Consider the following 17940-nt stretch of genomic DNA (forward strand, 5'->3'; position numbering starts at 1 on the left):
CTCTTTTCAACCTTCTCTTGCAGGAAAGTGCTTCTTGGTTCATTAATAGGTAGAATTTAATTCCTGAGGTGATGAGATCTGGCTGTGGCTCTTCAGGTGCTTACTGAGCACATGACTGGAGATTGGCTTATTCATTGACCACTTCATCATTTTGCTCTCTTAACATTTGTGTTCAGCGAGTCAGTCTTGTTGAAATGATCCTTGGTTTTCTTTGCTTAACTGTAATAATGCACGCTGAACTCTTTTGTGTTGGTTTTTTTTTTTTCCATTTCACCTTTTAATTTCCTCCTCCTCCAGCTTTTTTTCTCACCTGCATATTTCTACCATCCTCTTTTTTTGTGTGTGTTCCATTCCCTTCACAGACCATGAAAGAAAAATTGAGTTGATTAGGTATCTTATGTCTGGCTATGTAAACGTGCATGTGCTGAACGCGCTGTCCGAGCATGCCAACGTGCTTGCGTCCTCTGCTGTGGCTGCTTTCCAGGATGGAGCTGACCAGCTGCCACCTTTTCTCTTTCTGCCTGTTCCCAATTGTCAGAGTGAGCGGGCTCCTAAACGAGATGGTTAGTAGCCAAACTTGATCTATGGTAGATGTAGAAGTAGTTCCAAAGCGTGCTTCAAAATTCCTTTTCCCTTCTCGTTAGCATGTAGTATTCTTGGGACTAGAACCTGCCATGGTTGTGGTCATGGGCGGATGATGCTATGCAGAAGTTTAGGGTTAATTTAGGTAAAACCATAGGGGGAGTCTATAAACTCCGGAGTGCTGGGTATCAGATTCTTCTGTGTCACTGGATCTATTCCCTGAAGCCTCGAGGGCCTCTGATTTTCTGGTGTGCTTTGTCAACTGAGAGTTGCTGCATATGAAAAACCAGCTACTTGTATAGGAGATGTTCTGCAGCATTCTATATAGGTTTCCTTTTTGCTCATCGTCTTTTTTTGTTGCCACTAACAATGCTGTTCCTCACTTACATTTGTATTTTCTTTTACTTAAAAACCGTAACACTGGTTATTAATTGTGCCAGAGCAAGTCCCTGAGAACTTCTAGAACTGACTTTCGTGTTTAGTTTAACGTGTCTTTTTGTTGTTTTTCTCTTCTGATGCTTTTGAGTTCTCTGCTTAGCAATACACTTGAGTGACTTGTGTGTTTGATGTTCCTCTTGCTACCAACAGCACTGAGTCCGGCTGTAATGAGTTCACGTGCAGCTACGTGATACAATGGGTGTAAGAGTGACTACCCTGAGTAATGAATGGGAGGAGTCAGTGATGGTGCTGAAGGCTACCTGGCATGATGGAGTTGTATTCTTGTAAAAAAGAAGGCTAAAAATCACTTGCAGGGTTACAGAAATACCTGTCAGAGTACATAGGAACTGAGCTTTTAAAATGTGCCCATTTACAAAAATGACATGAGTGAACAGATAGAAGTCATGTCATGATAGCTGTTTGAGTTAGCTCGTTACTTTTTTAACATGGTTTATCCCTATATTTGTATGAAAGGAATTAGAGAGGATCTGGCCAGAGGAAATCACTAATAGCAAAACAAAGATCCCAGAAACACACTTGGGCAGGATTGTGACTCTGGAATAAATCTTATTCAGCCTTCTTACATACAGGTTATTTTCTCTAAACTGGTACAGAACACTAGCAATTTGATATGAAGAAGTGAAGAATGAAGTTTTAAGTTCTTGATTTATGTTTTTTCTTGTGTGGGAAAGCAGAAATGCACTTTATGGGTGAGTAGTGCTGCAGATGAACAGACCTGAGTAATTCTAGGTCACAAACTGTTAAGCCATAAAGTAACTGACGCACATTTAAGGAAACTTTCTGATCTGGAAAGACTGCCTGTTTTTACAGGCTTTTTGGATACACTTTTGTCATTATTTAACTCTTTTTTTTTTTTAAACCTAGTAACTTAGATTTAAAAAATAACACTTTGAGAAATAACGATTCCTGTAAGTGACATAGTTTTCATGGGGAACAATGCGGTCGGCATAGGTACCTAGAATACACAGGGTCACTGAAATGACACGTTTCTGTGAACACTAGGGTGAGTTTTACTTGTTCAGCCTTTGTCAACCATTCTTTCTTTCCCTTTTTTTGCTTTCTTTAAGTGCCAGCTACAAAGCTAAATACTATGAGCAAACCCAGCTTGGGCCAGAGTGTGAGCAAATACGACCTCCTCGTGTGGTTTGAGATCAGCGAGTTGGAGCCAACAGGGGAGTAAGTCCAGTATTCACCTTTTATTTTTAAGAACAGTGGTTTGCGGGAGTTTGGTCTTTTACCCTTTGTTCTGTTCAGACCAGGACGATGTTTAACAGTCATTGTTGGGTGACGATCTCGCTTATGCCAGCCTGGCACCTGGCTGGGTTGTAGTGATTTTATGTTCACTTCTGCCACAGAGGAGCTTTTCCCCTGACAGATCTTTAGGGATTAGATTGAGATACAAGTTGCACAGAGTCTTCCAGAAGTTTTGGAAGTACAGTACATGATACTTCTATATTTCACTGATACTGTGCTGAGCGTCAGCAGAACCACACTTATTTCTTCACATATTCCGTGAAGAGGTGACTGTTGGCAGCAGAACGCAGAGGGAAGTTGCTGTGCTGGTGTCTCTTTCCTGCCGACTGATGTTGCTGTCTCACCAGGTACATTCCTGCCATTGTGGACCACACGGGAGGTCTGCCCTGCCAGGGGACGTTCCTGCTTCACCAGGTACTGAGGGAGGCTGTAGGACAGCAAGTTTGCTCTGTGTGGAGGGATTAGAATGCTAATGACGGGATTGTACATCTTTCATGTCTTCTCCTTTCCCACACAGCTAATGACAGCTGTAGGGTCAGTCGCTCTTCAGTCTGTACTTAGTCTCGTAGCTTTGGGCTATGAGGGGAATATTTGGCCCCTCACATGTTGCTGCTGCTTTTGTTTATTAGTGTGCATCCCATTCGTGATGCCTTTTAAAAAACAGGGAGCTTTGAGACCAGATTTGTGCCTCCTGTGTTCGCCACCACCTCTGCTAAGGGCACAGGAGGATCGTGTGAACTCAGCTTTCGTTGGTTCTTTCTCACCGCATGTGCCTGTCAGACAAATCCACAAAATGACCACGTCTCAGTGCATTTTAAATGCCTGTAATAATCCTTAATAATAATTTGTCTTTAGCTAGATTCTACAGATAATCCTAGTTAAATATTGTTTACAGGTTTATGTTGTTTATTATCTTATTTGCTTCATTTCTGCAGTATAAGTGCAAAATAGATGATGTTTTGGGGGGTGTGTGGGAATACTTCACCAGTGTTTTGTTTCTGAACTCTACCAGGGAATCCAGCGTAGAATCACAGTCACCATTATCCATGAGAAGGGCAGTGAGTTGCACTGGAAAGATGTACGAGAACTGGTTGTAGGTGAGTCTATTGCTTTGCACGTTACTGTACAAGGAAGAAAAAGTACCAATGGTAATTTCTCTTTGTATCAGATTCTGTTATCTTTGTGAGTATTGACTGGGAGAGGAGGATTTTGAAAAAGATTCGGAGGAAAAACCTAAGTTTTGCAACTTCCACTTACAGCTGCTTGTTAATTACATAGTCTGAATTTGTATTTGAAAGAAGAAATTCCTTCCATGTTTCAGGTTTAGTTTTAATTGATTCATCCTCCTACTATTTTCAGGGCGTATAAGAAATAAAGCAGAGGTAGATGAAGCTGCTGTGGATGCTATTCTGTCTTTGAATATTATCTCTGCAAAATACCTGAAATCCTCTCACAGCTCCAATAGGTAAGTGAATAAAGTGAGCACGCCAGCAGGAACCTAAAATTTCTTTGACCTCTGAGGTACTGGCAGGATGTTTAGAAAGCTGGGAATGTTGCTAATTATTAAATGTAGAATTCCATGGGTACAGAGCACACAGAGTATGAACGTGACCATGAGTTCCTGCTAAAGCTGAAGTCCATTCGTCTACATGGAGGATAATTTCTTGATAATGCATTTGAATTGGTTCCTGTGTGTAAACACCCTGAAGGGAAGATGGAAAGGAACAGCTTAAGGGAGCCTCACAGTTTAACCCAGAACTTTTAAACTGACATTAAGGTTTGTTGGTAGACTACAACATTGAAATACAAGAGCAGTCTCGGGGAACGTATTTATGGATGCGTACATACCTATGTTATTCCTGGAATGAGCATGTGACATTAAAGCAAGAGCCATGCTTTGTAAATTTAACTTCCTAATTTATGGATTTATACAGAGGTATCAGAAATTGACTCCAGCTCTAAAAAGTGGACTGTTCCTGTACCTGCGGTGGTTCGGGTGACAGCAGGGCCTGTCTGCGAGGGTTGTGGCTGCGGTGTCTCCTCCTTAGGGTGTGTTACTGTAAAGATCCCTCAGGCTCCGCATTGTTTTGCTCCAGTGTCTGCAGCAAAGGGCAGGGAAGCAGAAGCTGCATCGCGGCACAGCCGCTCCTGCTCTGACATCAGCCAAGTCACTTGACCGCTCCTGCCTCTGTTCAGCTGGTGCAAAGCAGGAATATCTCTGAAATTTAACTCTGGAGGAGAAGGGGCTGTTTTGGAGCCCGTCTCTGCTGCAGCTGATGACCACTGGAGGCACCATCCTGCTCTGTGCTGAAATGGCTTCTTTCTTCCCCGTTAGAGGCCTGGACTTATAAATAGCCACACAATATTAGAGGCGGTTCCGGACACCGCTCCTACCAACGGAATGTCTTCCTGCCACCTCGTGTCTGTGAACGCACACAGCGCCAGGGTTGTTAGCAGTTAGGCTCTGCCTAACTGAGAAGTGTATTTGAGTTAGTGGATCTGTATAACTGGAATGTTAGGAGCCCGTTGCTAGTCTGATACTACTGGATTTGCAGTTGGAAAGCCCTGTACTTTCTGTCCACTAGCAATTTTGAGACATTCCTGTATAGCTCAGTAGTTTTCTCTGAGGTGGGCTGCGGGGATGAAGGATGAGTGTGAGTGAAGCTGTTGCCCATGTATCTCTTACCAAAATGCCAAGGCTTACGTTGTGGGATGAGTAAATGGCAGGTGATGGAGTGGGATTGAAGCCCTGGGAAGGCAAATGTCTTGTGTTTGCTCATTGTCTGCAGACTTGTTTTCTGGTTCACAGTGTGTGGTTTTGGTGTTTGTTGTTTTTGTGGGTTTTTACGTCCACTTGTTCTGTTCCTCTCAGCTGTTGCTTTTCCATTGTGCTCTTGGCTGCACTAACTGAAGCTCTTTCTATGTTTTTACAGGCTCTTTCTTGATAAGGATATGCCTAGGTATTTTCTGTTTGCTTCCTTTGTACATAAAGATTCTTAAAAACAGAATGCTTTATGTCCCATTTGTATAACTGCCACTTCCCTTTTAGCGTGTACTGAGTCCTGTTAGCAGCCTCTTAGCTCTTCCAGAAGTAGAATATCTTCTCCTCCTTTGTGTCAGGGCTTTGTTCAGTTACAATTCAGCGGGACCCTTGTGAAGGTAAACCTTCCTTCCCATGTAACAACTTCCTTCATTCAGCCTTTCTGATTCTCAAAATGTGCCATCAGACTCTAGGCCCTATTTGTAGTCCTTGCTATTTTCTTCCTTTGTTCTGTATCAAAGAACTAAATTTGGAATTTCTCGCTGTCTCTGTGATTCTTGCCATGTTTGAAGTACCAAGTCAAGGGCTGAATGATTAGGTTACTTGAAATTCCAGCTCAGAATCGCACTGAACAAAAAGCAGTAGCTGCCATGTGACTGACATTCAACCTCTACTCTTAGGTTGGATTTGCATCTGAAATTTAACCATGTGCTTGCTACCTCTTAGTTTACCAGTTGGCAGAGAAGCGGGACATGTAGTAGCTGCTGGGACTGGGTTGCAGCCGGGATCCCAGCCAGACGTGCTGCCCGTGCCGTGCGGGACCATTCGCACTCTGCTTTCTGTGTTCTGCCTCTTTCAAAAATACAAGACTTAAAAATTGAATGCTCTCAATTCACCACCTCTCACTAATGCTAAGATCCACTTAGAAATCAGTTCTAGCTATACATTGGTGCCTTTAACCCGTTTCTCCTGTTTTCTTTGCTTGGCTTGTTCTGTGCTCCGTTTTCCTCCTCGCACTGTTGGCTGTGCTGAAAGAAGTTGGGTCACTTCTGTTCTTTGTTCCCCTCTATAGCTGTTCTAGTAAGTTCTGGTTTGGACAGGCAGGGCTGTGTATATTTAACTTCCTGGCTAGACAAAATCCAGCAGAGTGACTGTCTCAAAGCTACGTTTGATTTCAACTTGGTGTTCATTCAGAAGCCATAATTTTGCTGAAAAGGGTGATTTAGTTCTTGTTGCCTGCTTTTTGTCATTCGTCTTTAGTGTCATTTTCTGCTTTTCTGAGTTGGCCTTGGGCATTGGTACAGAAGCTCTTCAGAGGTATAACTTGTGGGTTTTTTAAAAAAAAACATATATGAAGCACTTTCTTGCTTTCATTTTAGTATCACATGATTGGACTCAAAATGGGATGGAAGACCTCAATGGAAAGGGGATTTGAGAGGGAAACTATATGGAAATGATGAAGAATTAATACCTTTTTTTTCTGTTACCAGTGTAGAAAACTGTGCTGTATTAATGAATAAGGGCACAGGACTTCATGCCAGACAAAGCGACATGAAATCAGTCTGTACCTGTGAGAAAGGAGGAAGCTCATTTCCCTGAGCCCTCGTTAGAGAGGAGAGAGTGTAATGGTGACTCTAGACCTGATGATTTAGCTGTCCTGTGTATCAGTCTGTCTCTTTTTAATTGAACAGATGGAACTTTCCTGATTGCTGGAGTGGAACTGTGGGAGCCTCTTGCTCCTTATTTTCCACCTACCAAACTGAGCAAACTTCTTACAGAAGTTGTGTCAGATCTGCAAGTTTTTACTTGACGCTGGTAGGGACATAGAAATAAATCTTTATCACCTGAATATAGGACTTATCCCTACCTATCATTGTGGTTTGGTGCCTGCCACACTATTTGATGTAGAAGTAAGTAATCTTAGGAAAGAAAAGAAGGTCTTAGCTTCAAGTATTTGTTACCCAAACCACTGAGAGTCCTAGTGGATGTTGTCAAGGACGAGATGCTTTGTGCTGGTGGGAGGGATGCAGAGCAACTCTTACTACTGAGCTTTCACTGTACTTTTTTGCAGGACTTTCTATCGGTTTGAAGCAGTTTGGGATAGCTCCTTGCATAACTCCCTTCTCCTCAATCGAGTGACGCCATATGGAGAGAAGATCTATATGACCCTTTCTGCTTACCTGGAGGTTAGAGACCAGTGCCTTCCTTTTTGCTTGTGACTCAAGTGTAACTATCTGAGAGAGCAGACAGTGTGTACCCGAGATAAATACTTACTGGACCGAGTGATTCTGAATGCTGAAGCCAGTGAAAATCCTGACTCGTTTTCTGAGAACGGGGTGGAAAATTTTTTCCAAAGTTAGCACCTTGATATCAAGTTATTACTGCCTCACAACACATGTGAAGTGGCACTGGTGATCTCCTTACCTTTCTGTGCCTCGTTTTATCTTTGTATCTGAAAATCCATTTAAATTGAAGAGCGTTACTATGTAAGTACTGCTAGTATCAAGCGCTGGCCTAGCTCTTGGCTTTGCGTGCAAGACTGTTCTGTGTAGTAAAATTATTTCACCCATAAGATACATAAAGAAATTGGACAGTTCTCTTTCACAGAAGCACATCAGAAAGCCCTTCACCAAAGACCCAAAGTAGAATAAATTTCAAAAAGCTGTCCCAGTGAAAGGGGGAAGCAGTGTAACTTGGCATAATTGTCTGCAGTCACTCATTCATTACTGTTGTTTCTCTTAGCTTGACCACTGCATCCAGCCTGCTGTTATAACAAAGGACGTTTGTATGGTCTTTTACTCACGAGATGCCAAGATCTCCCCGCCGCGATCACTGCGCAATCTCTTTGGCAGCGGCTACTCCAAATCTCCAGACTCGTAAGTTCGGTTACAAATGTTGGTGTTGATGTTTTACATCAGCATAAGCTTTTTCTCTTGGAGAGCATAAGGAGAATGTAGCTTAGTTTTCTTTATTTCTTCCTTGAAAGTCTGTGTAGTTACAGCTCCCCAGTCTGGTTTTGAACATGTCTTGCATTAATTTCAGTGAAACACTGAGGGCTTCTCTCTTTACTGACCCCTTTTCCAGCCTTCTGACTGGTCAGCTGGGAAGAGAGAGACATTTTTCAGACGTGCACATAGATCACCCTGATCCTGACCTGGAATTTACTGCAGCAGCTGCTCTCTGAGTTTATTGGGGGTGGAGGGGAATGTGAGGGTAATGCTATTTTTAGACCTTGCAGTCTGTCCTGGTTGGTTTGTGTCACGATTAGAATTCAGATACAGTTCTAAGTAGCAACTATGCTTAAAACTTCTGCTTTAGGGACCACTTAACTAAAGCTAATGCACTTTATTTCTGAAGATAATTGTTTGTTTTGTTTTGTTTTTCCTTCCCTCTGGTTTCTTGTGAACAGCAATCGAGTAACTGGGATCTATGAATTAAGTTTATGCAAAATGTCAGACACAGGAAGTCCAGGTAAGCAGGGACTGGTGATGGTGATGCTGTAAACTGAAATATTGCAGAAAATTTCATAGACAGAATAAACACTTCTGTCCTGATTGGAATCAGTTTCTGTGTTTCACAGGAGCAATGGAACATTGGTGTTCCCTAAAAAACTTAAGCAGGCTTTTAGTTTCAGCTTGGGGCTGTGATTGGTGAACCAAGGATTCACTGAAAACTTTACATTTTCTAATTGGTACATGTTTCTTAGTTGCGTCCCTCCGGCTATGTTTTTAACATGTCTTATGTTGTTGTTTACTGCTCAGGAATGCAGAGGAGGAGGAGGAAAGTCCTGGATACATCTGTGGCCTATGTGCGAGGAGAGGAGAACCTGGCAGGCTGGAGGCCCAGGGGCGACAGCCTCATTCTAGAGCATCAGTGGGAGCTGGAGAAACTGGAGCTGCTGCATGAGGTGAGTAAAGAGATAGAGGGGAGGCTGAAAGGGGAAAACATTCACAATTGCGCCTTTTGAATTTGCCTTTAGTATGCGCACTGTGAGACCTTTGAGCTGAACAGTTTCCCAAATGGGAGTTTGTTCTCAAAGTCAAGATGTAAATAAATTCTCCAACAGATAAGATGGAAAGTGTGGGACTGGCTGCTGAGTAGAATCTTCAGCTCAGAATCTCAATGTATTCAACAAAGGCAGATTTGACTTCTAGTGCCATTGTAAACTCCCCTCCTTGGGGAAAATATGTACTGGTATGAATCTTAAAAGAATGTGTAAGAATTCAGTGCCTGTAAAATCCATATCCTGGAGCAGATGATACTGATTTGTCTTCTTAACAGGTGGAAAAAACCCGACATTTCCTCCTGCTTCGTGAAAAGCTTGGTGACAGCGTCCCCAAGTCCCTGAGTGACTCGTTGTCTCCCAGTCTGAGCAGCGGAACCCTCAGTACCTCCACCAGCATTTCCTCACAGATTTCGACCACAACATTTGAGAGCGCTGTGACGCCCAGCGAGAGCAGCGGCTACGACTCGGCCGATATAGAGAGCCTGGTGGATCGGGAGAAGGAGCTGGCCACCAAGGTGTGTGACGTGAGAAAAGCACCCTGTGTCTAATTTGAGGTGTGAAAGATAATGAATCATGAGCTCCTCGGATGCCAGATGGATGGATGTCCAGTATTGTGTGAGATTGATTTTAATGTGCTCTATAGTAGAACAATCTGTTGTCACCAGCCAGTGCTGGTGGCCACGTTTGTGCTATGGCACAAACATTCCCCTTCGTTAGTAGCTCTGTAAAGGAAGCTTTCTAATTTTATCAAGGGAAGCGATTATTCCCCTGTTCTTCTCGTATTTTTCACAGCAGTTTAAAATGGGTTTATTCTTTCATGAGCTGCCAAATGTGTCTTGGCAAATTGCCTCTTGTGTTCAGTTTTCTCTGAAAATGGAAATGTAAAATTATTTTCTGTGTGGTGTTTGTTTTTTCCCTCCCGCTTTAGTGTCTGCAACTTCTTACTCACACTTTCAATCGGGAATTCAACCAGGTGTACAACAGCATCAGCGATTGTAAGGTAAATATTTCATGCGATACAATGCGCTGTATGTGCAGTACAATAGCAACATACTTGTGATTTGTGGAATCTGTTGATATTATGAAGAGACAAAACACTTCATATTGGTTTTCATATTGATTATGGACTGAACACCAGCTACAGAAAACCTCCCCTGTAATATTTTACCTGTATTTGTCCTTGTAGCTGTCGGATATTTCTCCCATTGGACGAGACCCATCAGTGTCAAGTTTCAGCAGCGCCACCCTCACACCTTCATCTACCTGCCCTTCTCTGGTGGATTCAAGATGCAATTCAGTTGATCAGAAGTAAGTATAGGGTATTAATGGAAAAATATTACATCTCAGTGCTTCACAAATGTGTATTTGCTGTGCTTTCTGGCATACAGAAAGTCTGGTCTGAAGGATGGAACTTGTAAGACAATCTAAGCTGTAGAGATGCACTTTTAAATTCCACTGTAACATCCAGTTGGCTTGTTGTGATTTACTTTTCTTTCTCCACTTTTTTTAAAGGACGCCAGAGGCAAATTCTCGTGCCTCCAGTCCCTGTCACGAGGTGGAACAGTTCCAGCTAATTCCTGCAGTGGAAACTTCCTACCTTGCTAGAGCTGGAAAGAATGAATTCTTAAACCTCGTTCCTGATATTGAGGAAATCAGACCAGGGTAGGTTTTCTATGTAGTGTGATCGTGGTCTCCTGAGAGCTGTCACCAGGGCTTTCTGAGGTTTGAAGTTTCTTTGCCCCATTTAAGGAAAGTAAATTAAACAGGTGATAGCAGAACTGCAGGGTTCTGTGTGACGGAGGCAGGACTGACGAGGGTTGTGTCGATATTTGATCTCTGCAACTTTCATTCCCTGCATCTACTTAATGAACAGGATTTCCAGTGGCTCAAACATGATGTTTATTATCATCAAAACCATGAAGTTCACTGAAGGACAGATCTTTGTGGGTCCATTTATTCATCAGACACTTGTGGAGTTCTTGAAGACAAAATTCAGCTTGCTATAAAAGAACTTTTTCATAATGCTGTTGTAGACAAAACATACTAAGGACCAAGTGTCTTGTACAGTGTTTTGCAGTTCACAGGGATGCTCAGTAGGTGCCTCATTTAGGGAAAAAAGTATTCCTGTTTACCTGTGGGTTTGGTTTGATTTTGTTGCTCTCTCCCCAGCTCTGTGGTCTCAAAGAAAGGATACCTCCACTTCAAGGAGCCTCTCTCCAGCTCCTGGGCCAAACACTTTGTGGTGGTTCGCCGTCCCTATGTTTTTATTTACAACAGTGACAAAGATCCTGTTGAAAGAGGACTCATCAACTTATCCACAGCTCAGGTGGAATACAGTGAGGATCAACAGGCAATGGTAAAGGTCAGTCTGAGCACTGTTGTTTATTTCCCCATAGAGCAGGAACGTTACAGGTGGTAGTGCATCCATCCCATCCTGTGTGACATCTCTAGTCTGAGGAAAATGCATCTGTGTTTTGGAGAAACGTTTGGCATCTGATTCTGCCCACAAAGTTCCCAATTTGTTCCTGGTTTCTTATGTTTTGGACACAGTTCTACAAGAGACTGACTGCTGTTACACGTCATATTTGCTTTTATGAGCGTGCGTTGGTACCGTGACCCTGTGTGATTGGTTTTTGTAATTTCATTTGTGTGGTCTTTTGTGGTTTTGTTTTAAAACAAAACACACAAACATCCTGCAAGGAATCAAATTAACTTTATTGGTCCATCTCAGCAGCTCAAGTCCACCCTCATGAGTTAAAACTATGTGTTGTAGAACCACGTTTTGTCCCATTTGACTGACTAATAACATCAAAGACCTTAGAAATGCCATAGCAAGCTCTTCCTCAGCGAGGGAGTGCGCATCTGCTTCTGTGCTTGTAGACGTTGGTATTTACATTGTCCTTAATATTCCAGACGCCAAACACGTTTGGTGTGTGCACAAAGCATCGTGGGGTCCTGCTCCAGGCCATCAACGACAAAGACATGAACGACTGGTTATACGCCTTCAACCCGCTCCTGGCCGGCACGATACGGTAAGAGGCAGCTCCTGGGCAGCCGATCCTGCAAAGCGTGAAGATCCTGAGATAGTCATAAGCAATTAGGCAGCTGGTTTGTCACACAATGTCGTCTTGTTCTGGAGGATTTGACAAGATGGGTGAACTGAGGGAGGGAAGAGGGCAAGGAATTAAGAAAAAGATCAAACAAGGCGTGTATTTCAGGAAGTGCAGTGGCTGTTGCTTTGGCTTGTGACATTCTAGTTGGAACAAGTGCGGTATGCGTTGTGCAATGCTGCGTCTGGAGGCCACTAAATGGTTTCCTTGCATAGCTGTTTTACAAGTTTATAAAGCTGCTTACTGCCCCTGCGCAGGCAGGTCTGGATGGTCTTTTCATTCTCTTGATTGTAAGCCAAAGCAGAAATTCTTGTTTCTGCCCCTTTTTTGAGCTTCTCCAGAAGCCTTCCCTTTAACACAGGCGACAAACATCTGCAGCTTGGTGGGGAGATCTTACTATGCTATTGCTATTAGTGTACAGCATCAGATACTTTCTTAACAGTGCAGTCCTTAAAAGCTACTGTCCTCCTTTAAAGGAGCACAGCAGAAGAGTGAGAAGTTTTATTATAGCCCTTGATATGTCTTACTTTCTAAGCATATGGAGTAAATAGGACTATACAAAAGGCTTTTAAAAAGGTGGACAAACTGTGGGGAGGGAAGAACAATAGACTCCTGAATTCAATTAAGACTGTTTTACTTCTTTCTTGCACAGGTCAAAACTGGCTCGAAGACGCACGGGCCAGCTGAAGTACTGAGTCCATGTAATGTTCTCATCTGTTCTCCCTAACTCACCTGATGAAGTGTTACCTCTCATTTTCTCTTTGTGATTCTTGACCGTTTCTCTTATATGTAATCCTGTGGCTTAACATCCCCTCCATTCAGGACATTTTCTAGGTATTCTAACCCTACCTTGTTTCTTTTCACTTGTGCTGAGAATCCTACTAGTAGCATGTGACCAAACGAAAAGAGAAAAAAAGAAAAAAAAAAAAAGGAAAAAAAAGAAAAATCAAAAAAAGGAGTGATTATGCACGACTCGAAAAAGAAAAAAAAAGTTATTTATTTTTTTCTTATAACAATTGTTTTCCCATTCCAACTGACCTTTTGGTATCTGTCCCACTGTCCATTGTTGTCTGTCTAGACTGCTGCAGGTTTCTCATTCGGTTTGTGACTTGGCAGTAGTCATTGGCTCCCTCAGGGCAAAGTTCTAATGCCAGGGAAAGAGAAATTCTTCTACACAGACGTTACCCAGCCAGGAATTGCAATAGCTCCTCAGGCTTTCTGGATCCAGCGCTAATTTAAACTCTGTTGAAAGCTGACATTGGACAAATCTATCTTGGCAGACTGGATTTTGGACTTGGTGCAAGTTCTTGAGTTTCCAGGGTCCAAGAGGCATAAGCTGGAAAAGACAGGGAACAAAGCAAGAGGGCCTGGCTACAGTGATCTGCCCTTCAACTCTTGCTGTGGGGTTGCAGGTGAGCAGTGCTTGGCTTTGACTCTTTCCAAAAACATTAACACTCGCTCCTCTGAGCTGGGCTGAGGAGATGGAACTGATGTGAACAAAAATAAACCATGTCACTGAATCTTAGATATAGTACCTAAAGTTTCAGATGCTCAGCCTCGTATTTGACAGGTGGAGAGTGTTACTGGAAAGCAGAGCAGTGTGCTGGTTCCCGGGAGCTCTCAGGAGGGCAGCGCCTCTGCTGCCGGGCCTGACGCAGTTCCTGGAGCAACAGTTCTCACCTCTTGGAAGATATTTATGGTTGTCATCAGTGTGTTTGGACAGACTGCGGCATCATTCTGAAAGGCTTCCCTTGTCCGTAATACCCCGGTGACATCCCAGCTGTTCATGTGGAAAGCATCTTCTGTCTACAGAATACTTTGTAGACCCAGCACTTGCAGTATTCTCCAGAGAACAGCAGGGCACTTTCACTTCCTTTTGGAGTAACTGTTGAATGTCTCCTAATTCCCCTGCTACAATTTTCATCAGCTAAAACCCCCTAGTTTTTAACTTCCGAATTAATCCTTGCTGGAGGATGAATCAAGCAGACTCTGGTCCTGGTCAGTGGGTGTAGTGATTGGCTTCTTGGAGATCAGCTCCGTGGTGGTTGTTCTTGACCTACAGTGTAAGTTCTGGTGGCCAAAGTTTTGGTCCTTGCCTCAAGAAAGGAAAGCAGAATGAACTTCCTTTCTGAGAGCTGAAGTCATCTTTCTTAGTTGGGTTTTCAGGGAGTTTGGACATGTGTTTGTTTCCTTTTCCTGTGTGTCAGACACTGTTCTGTATTTTCTTGACTTCCCTTGGGCACTGGCAGGGCCGGCTGTGATCCTGGGGAGCGTACAGGACTTTCATCCTCTCAAGGGAGAGGGGTAAGGGTTTTGTTCCACTATTACACATCTAGGGAAGCTCCAGCTTGAGAAGGTCCTTTGGATTGAGCTCGCTCATCAGCAGGTCATGCCATGCATTGGAAATTCTGTGCCCAAAAGCGTACGTGGGACTGGCATCAGCTGAGCAATTTATTGGTATGGGGTTTTCATTCTTCAGTGAAGTGCAATGCATAAGGAGACCTCCTAAAAGCGTGGCTGGCAAAGGAGCGGGGAGATAGAGTCTGACACTTGCCACGACCTGTCTTTATATATTTCAAGACAGTACTCAAGCTAAATCATTATCTCGTATGGTCCTCAGATTTATTTCAGAACTGGAAGCCAGAGTGAGGGAGCATCCTGGGGACCCAGGAGCATAATAGGGATGATTATTATTCTCTTTACTTTTGGTTTTGTCGTCTTTAAATGTGTGTGACTCTAAATACAGCGACGATATTCCTTTGTTATGCAATGGATGATAAAGCACTTGCAGCGTGTGGATCAGACGGGCTGCTCGTGCTGCCAGAGGGCTCCTCAAGCTGGAGCTAAGCCAGGCTCAAGAATTAGGTTCATTTTAAGCAGTAAGTTCTTGTTGCCATCACCACCGTTGATAATGAGAGCAGAACCAGCTTGAGGAGGTGTAGCAATTCAGGTGATGCCACTTTGTGACACACTGACAGCATCTTATTTTTTCTCTTTTTCTTTTTTTAACCAGAAGAAAACTAGTTTGCTAAGTCTTTGCTTTGGATAAGCCAGAAAATGAACTAAGGGGATGTAGGCTTTGCATAGGAACATGATTAAGGGATCTTCCTTTAAAAGCAGGAAGAGGCAGGCTTATTTTACACAGAGCTGGAAGCATTACAGCTCTGTTGCATAAATGTTACTCTTCTATCTAAAGACTCCAAGCAGCTTCTGGTGACTTGATGTCTATGTGGATAACATCATCAGAAGAGCAAAATTCTATTTTTAAGCATCGATATCTCTTAAAGCTGCATAATCCGTGACAAAATAGATCCTTGTGTGGAGTTCAAATGGGCATTACTATTTCCAGGTGTGACAAAGTCATACAGTTACAGTTTTTCAGCTATTATTGAAGCCTACTTTGAGACATCAGTTTCTCTACTTAAAACTGGACTGAAATTAAGTTTTCTTTAAAAGGACGGAAAGGAAGAAGAAAAAGGATTTCCGTTCACTCTAAAGCTTTTTTGATCGAGCCCAACATGTTAGAAATTCCTTTTTAAAAACAGAACAAGAAGGGGGGAAATGTGCCAAGCTGCCTTGTCTTGAGGCTGATGAACTTAGTTCCTGCGTGTGCGGGGTCCTGGGGTCGGGCAGCTCTGGGGACGCGACCACGGGACACGGGGCGTCCTGCGGTGGGTCTGCCAGCCCACTGAGCGGAACCACTCGTGCTGAACCCGACAGGCGTTCTGGGAGAGAACGGCTGGGAATCTGCGCTGTGGTTTGAGTTTTTTACATTCCCCACTAAAAGGAAGGAGAAAATTATCGTTTTTGTCCATCGAAACTCATGTCGTTGGTATTGGAGCCTCCTGGATATTTTAAAGCTAAACTAAACCTCCTATACTGTATTTTAAAAATGCACTTTAAGTACCTTTTTAAAGAAGATTCCTCTATTCCGGGATGCAGAAGGGAAGGGAATATTATTTCCAGACCACTGAGAGAGGATTTTTTTTATTGGTCAGTGTCTGATATTCCTTATAACCGATAAGCAAGGTATTTCAAAGCAAAGACTTTCTGCTGCTTGTTATCTAATTTACAGGGATTTAATTTTATGTAATGTATTGTATATTTATACATCTGTAATTAATTGCACATTAGATAAGAAAGGATTAGCTTTGGTATAACACCCATTGGTACTATACAATCAACTAACACTGCCTATGCATCTGCATCTTTCTGGTTCTCTTGCACAACCTTAGTTCGTGGTAGTTTCTACTGTGGTGGGTGTTTCTGTTGCAGATGCAGCTGTTAACCTGCTGCTCAGAGGAGGGATTCTAACGCTGCTCTGGAACGGTTTGCTGAATGTACTTTAAAATGGGTCTCTAACGTGTGTGTTGCATCTCTCCGTTGTGGTTAATAACCCCGATGTGTGGTCTGAACTGTACTGTATGTAGCAGGAATGTATTAATTTTGTACTTTCTTGTTTAAAAACATCAGCCGTTCAAGGACAGGATTGACTCTTTTTTTGTTGTTCAGAAGGCCATTTATGCGTTCTAAGTATTTGAAATCAAAACTAGTCCAACACTAGCCAGATGGTTGTGTCCAACGTTATTTGTAACAGTTTTTAAATTAACAGGACGGGCTGTGTATTCAGAAAACTGAGGGTACGGAGGTCGTAAGTCTTGAATTCTTATTGTTGCCAAGTGAATGCTGATCCTGAGCAGCACTGACCTGCCTCTTGCTTGCCTTGAATGCAGGGACTGGGAGCAGAGGGAGCATCGAACCATCAGCACTTCCCAGGATCAGTTCTTAATTTTCTACTCTGCTTGTTCATACTTCATGTGCAGTTGATCAAGGTTCTTGAATTTGGACATTACACATGCTGTTGCACTGAAATACATCATTATTTTTTTTAATTGCGGTCCCCATTTCCCTGTTTAATCTCTGTACACAAGGTATACAAGGTATATGCAGTATAAGTGGCCTTCTTGAACAAATCTCTTTGCAAACTGATTTTATCCCAGCGAAGGAGTGTATCAGCAACACTGTACATTAATTTCAGGTTTTCATTTTCTTATTTTATTTTGTAAATATATCCGATATTTGGAGCTTGAGTATACAAAATGTAAATATAGTTCATGTATTTGTACTAATTCTGATCCATTTGCTGTATAGCCTTAGGTGTGCAATGCAGATATCTAACTGTGTATGGTAACCTTGCACCACTGAATTGTTAGTGAACGAGGTGAAACAATAAAGGTACAACCAGTGCATTAGCAGATATAATGTGTGCTCCGTTTCTTATGATTTAATTACTAATATCTTATATTGATTACTTGTTTTCAAAACCTGTCCTGAACAAGCTTATGCTTTTGTGAAAAGAAATTTGTCTGTTCTTGAGCAAGATGAGAGGCCCTTCTCCTTCCTCATCCTTTTCCCTTTGGTATGTTATGCAGCATTTTAAAGTAGATTTTTTTAAGCTTTCAAAAGACTCTTTTGCTTGAAAGATAAAATCAGGGTGTCATAGTGCTGCCGTACTTGCTTATCTGGCCCTGACTTAAAAATTACAGGAAGCATATGAAATGAAGCCACCGAAACATAACAGCGAAGTCTGAGGCACCAGCTCTGCGGACAAAGATGTGCTGGGAAATCCCTGGGAATCCTTCTTGTCTGGGTCTGAAAGTGCAAAGTTCTTTGTAGCTTTTAAAAGTGATGATGAGGAAACTGGACAGGGCATTCGCAGAGCGTTTTGGCCTCGCAGAAATGGGCCACCACTTGCTGTCAAACACCTT

At 42.7% G+C, this 17940-nt stretch overlaps 1 protein-coding gene across 1 annotated transcript in view; it reads left to right on the forward strand.

Annotated features, from left to right (window-relative positions):
• Positions 1-13392, forward strand: part of KIF1B (kinesin family member 1B) — a gene marked incomplete at its 3' end in the record, with an annotated part of 68029 nt that extends 54637 nt beyond the window's left edge. The window contains exons 35-49 of the mRNA XM_080358739.1: positions 2109-2217; positions 2643-2709; positions 3308-3392; positions 3655-3760; positions 7128-7242; positions 7799-7932; positions 8466-8527; positions 8818-8963; positions 9338-9577; positions 9991-10062; positions 10249-10370; positions 10575-10724; positions 11232-11424; positions 11976-12094; positions 12825-13392. Of these exons, the coding sequence (XP_080214865.1) occupies positions 2109-2217; positions 2643-2709; positions 3308-3392; positions 3655-3760; positions 7128-7242; positions 7799-7932; positions 8466-8527; positions 8818-8963; positions 9338-9577; positions 9991-10062; positions 10249-10370; positions 10575-10724; positions 11232-11424; positions 11976-12094; positions 12825-12867 (1763 nt within the window). The remainder of the gene's footprint in view (positions 1-2108; positions 2218-2642; positions 2710-3307; positions 3393-3654; positions 3761-7127; positions 7243-7798; positions 7933-8465; positions 8528-8817; positions 8964-9337; positions 9578-9990; positions 10063-10248; positions 10371-10574; positions 10725-11231; positions 11425-11975; positions 12095-12824) is intronic.
• Between the last annotated feature and the right edge of the window lie 4548 nt (positions 13393-17940).

Source organism: Nesoenas mayeri, assembly GCF_963082525.1.
Source record: "Nesoenas mayeri genome assembly, chromosome: 24".
In the NCBI taxonomy this organism is placed as follows: domain Eukaryota; kingdom Metazoa; phylum Chordata; class Aves; order Columbiformes; family Columbidae; genus Nesoenas; species Nesoenas mayeri.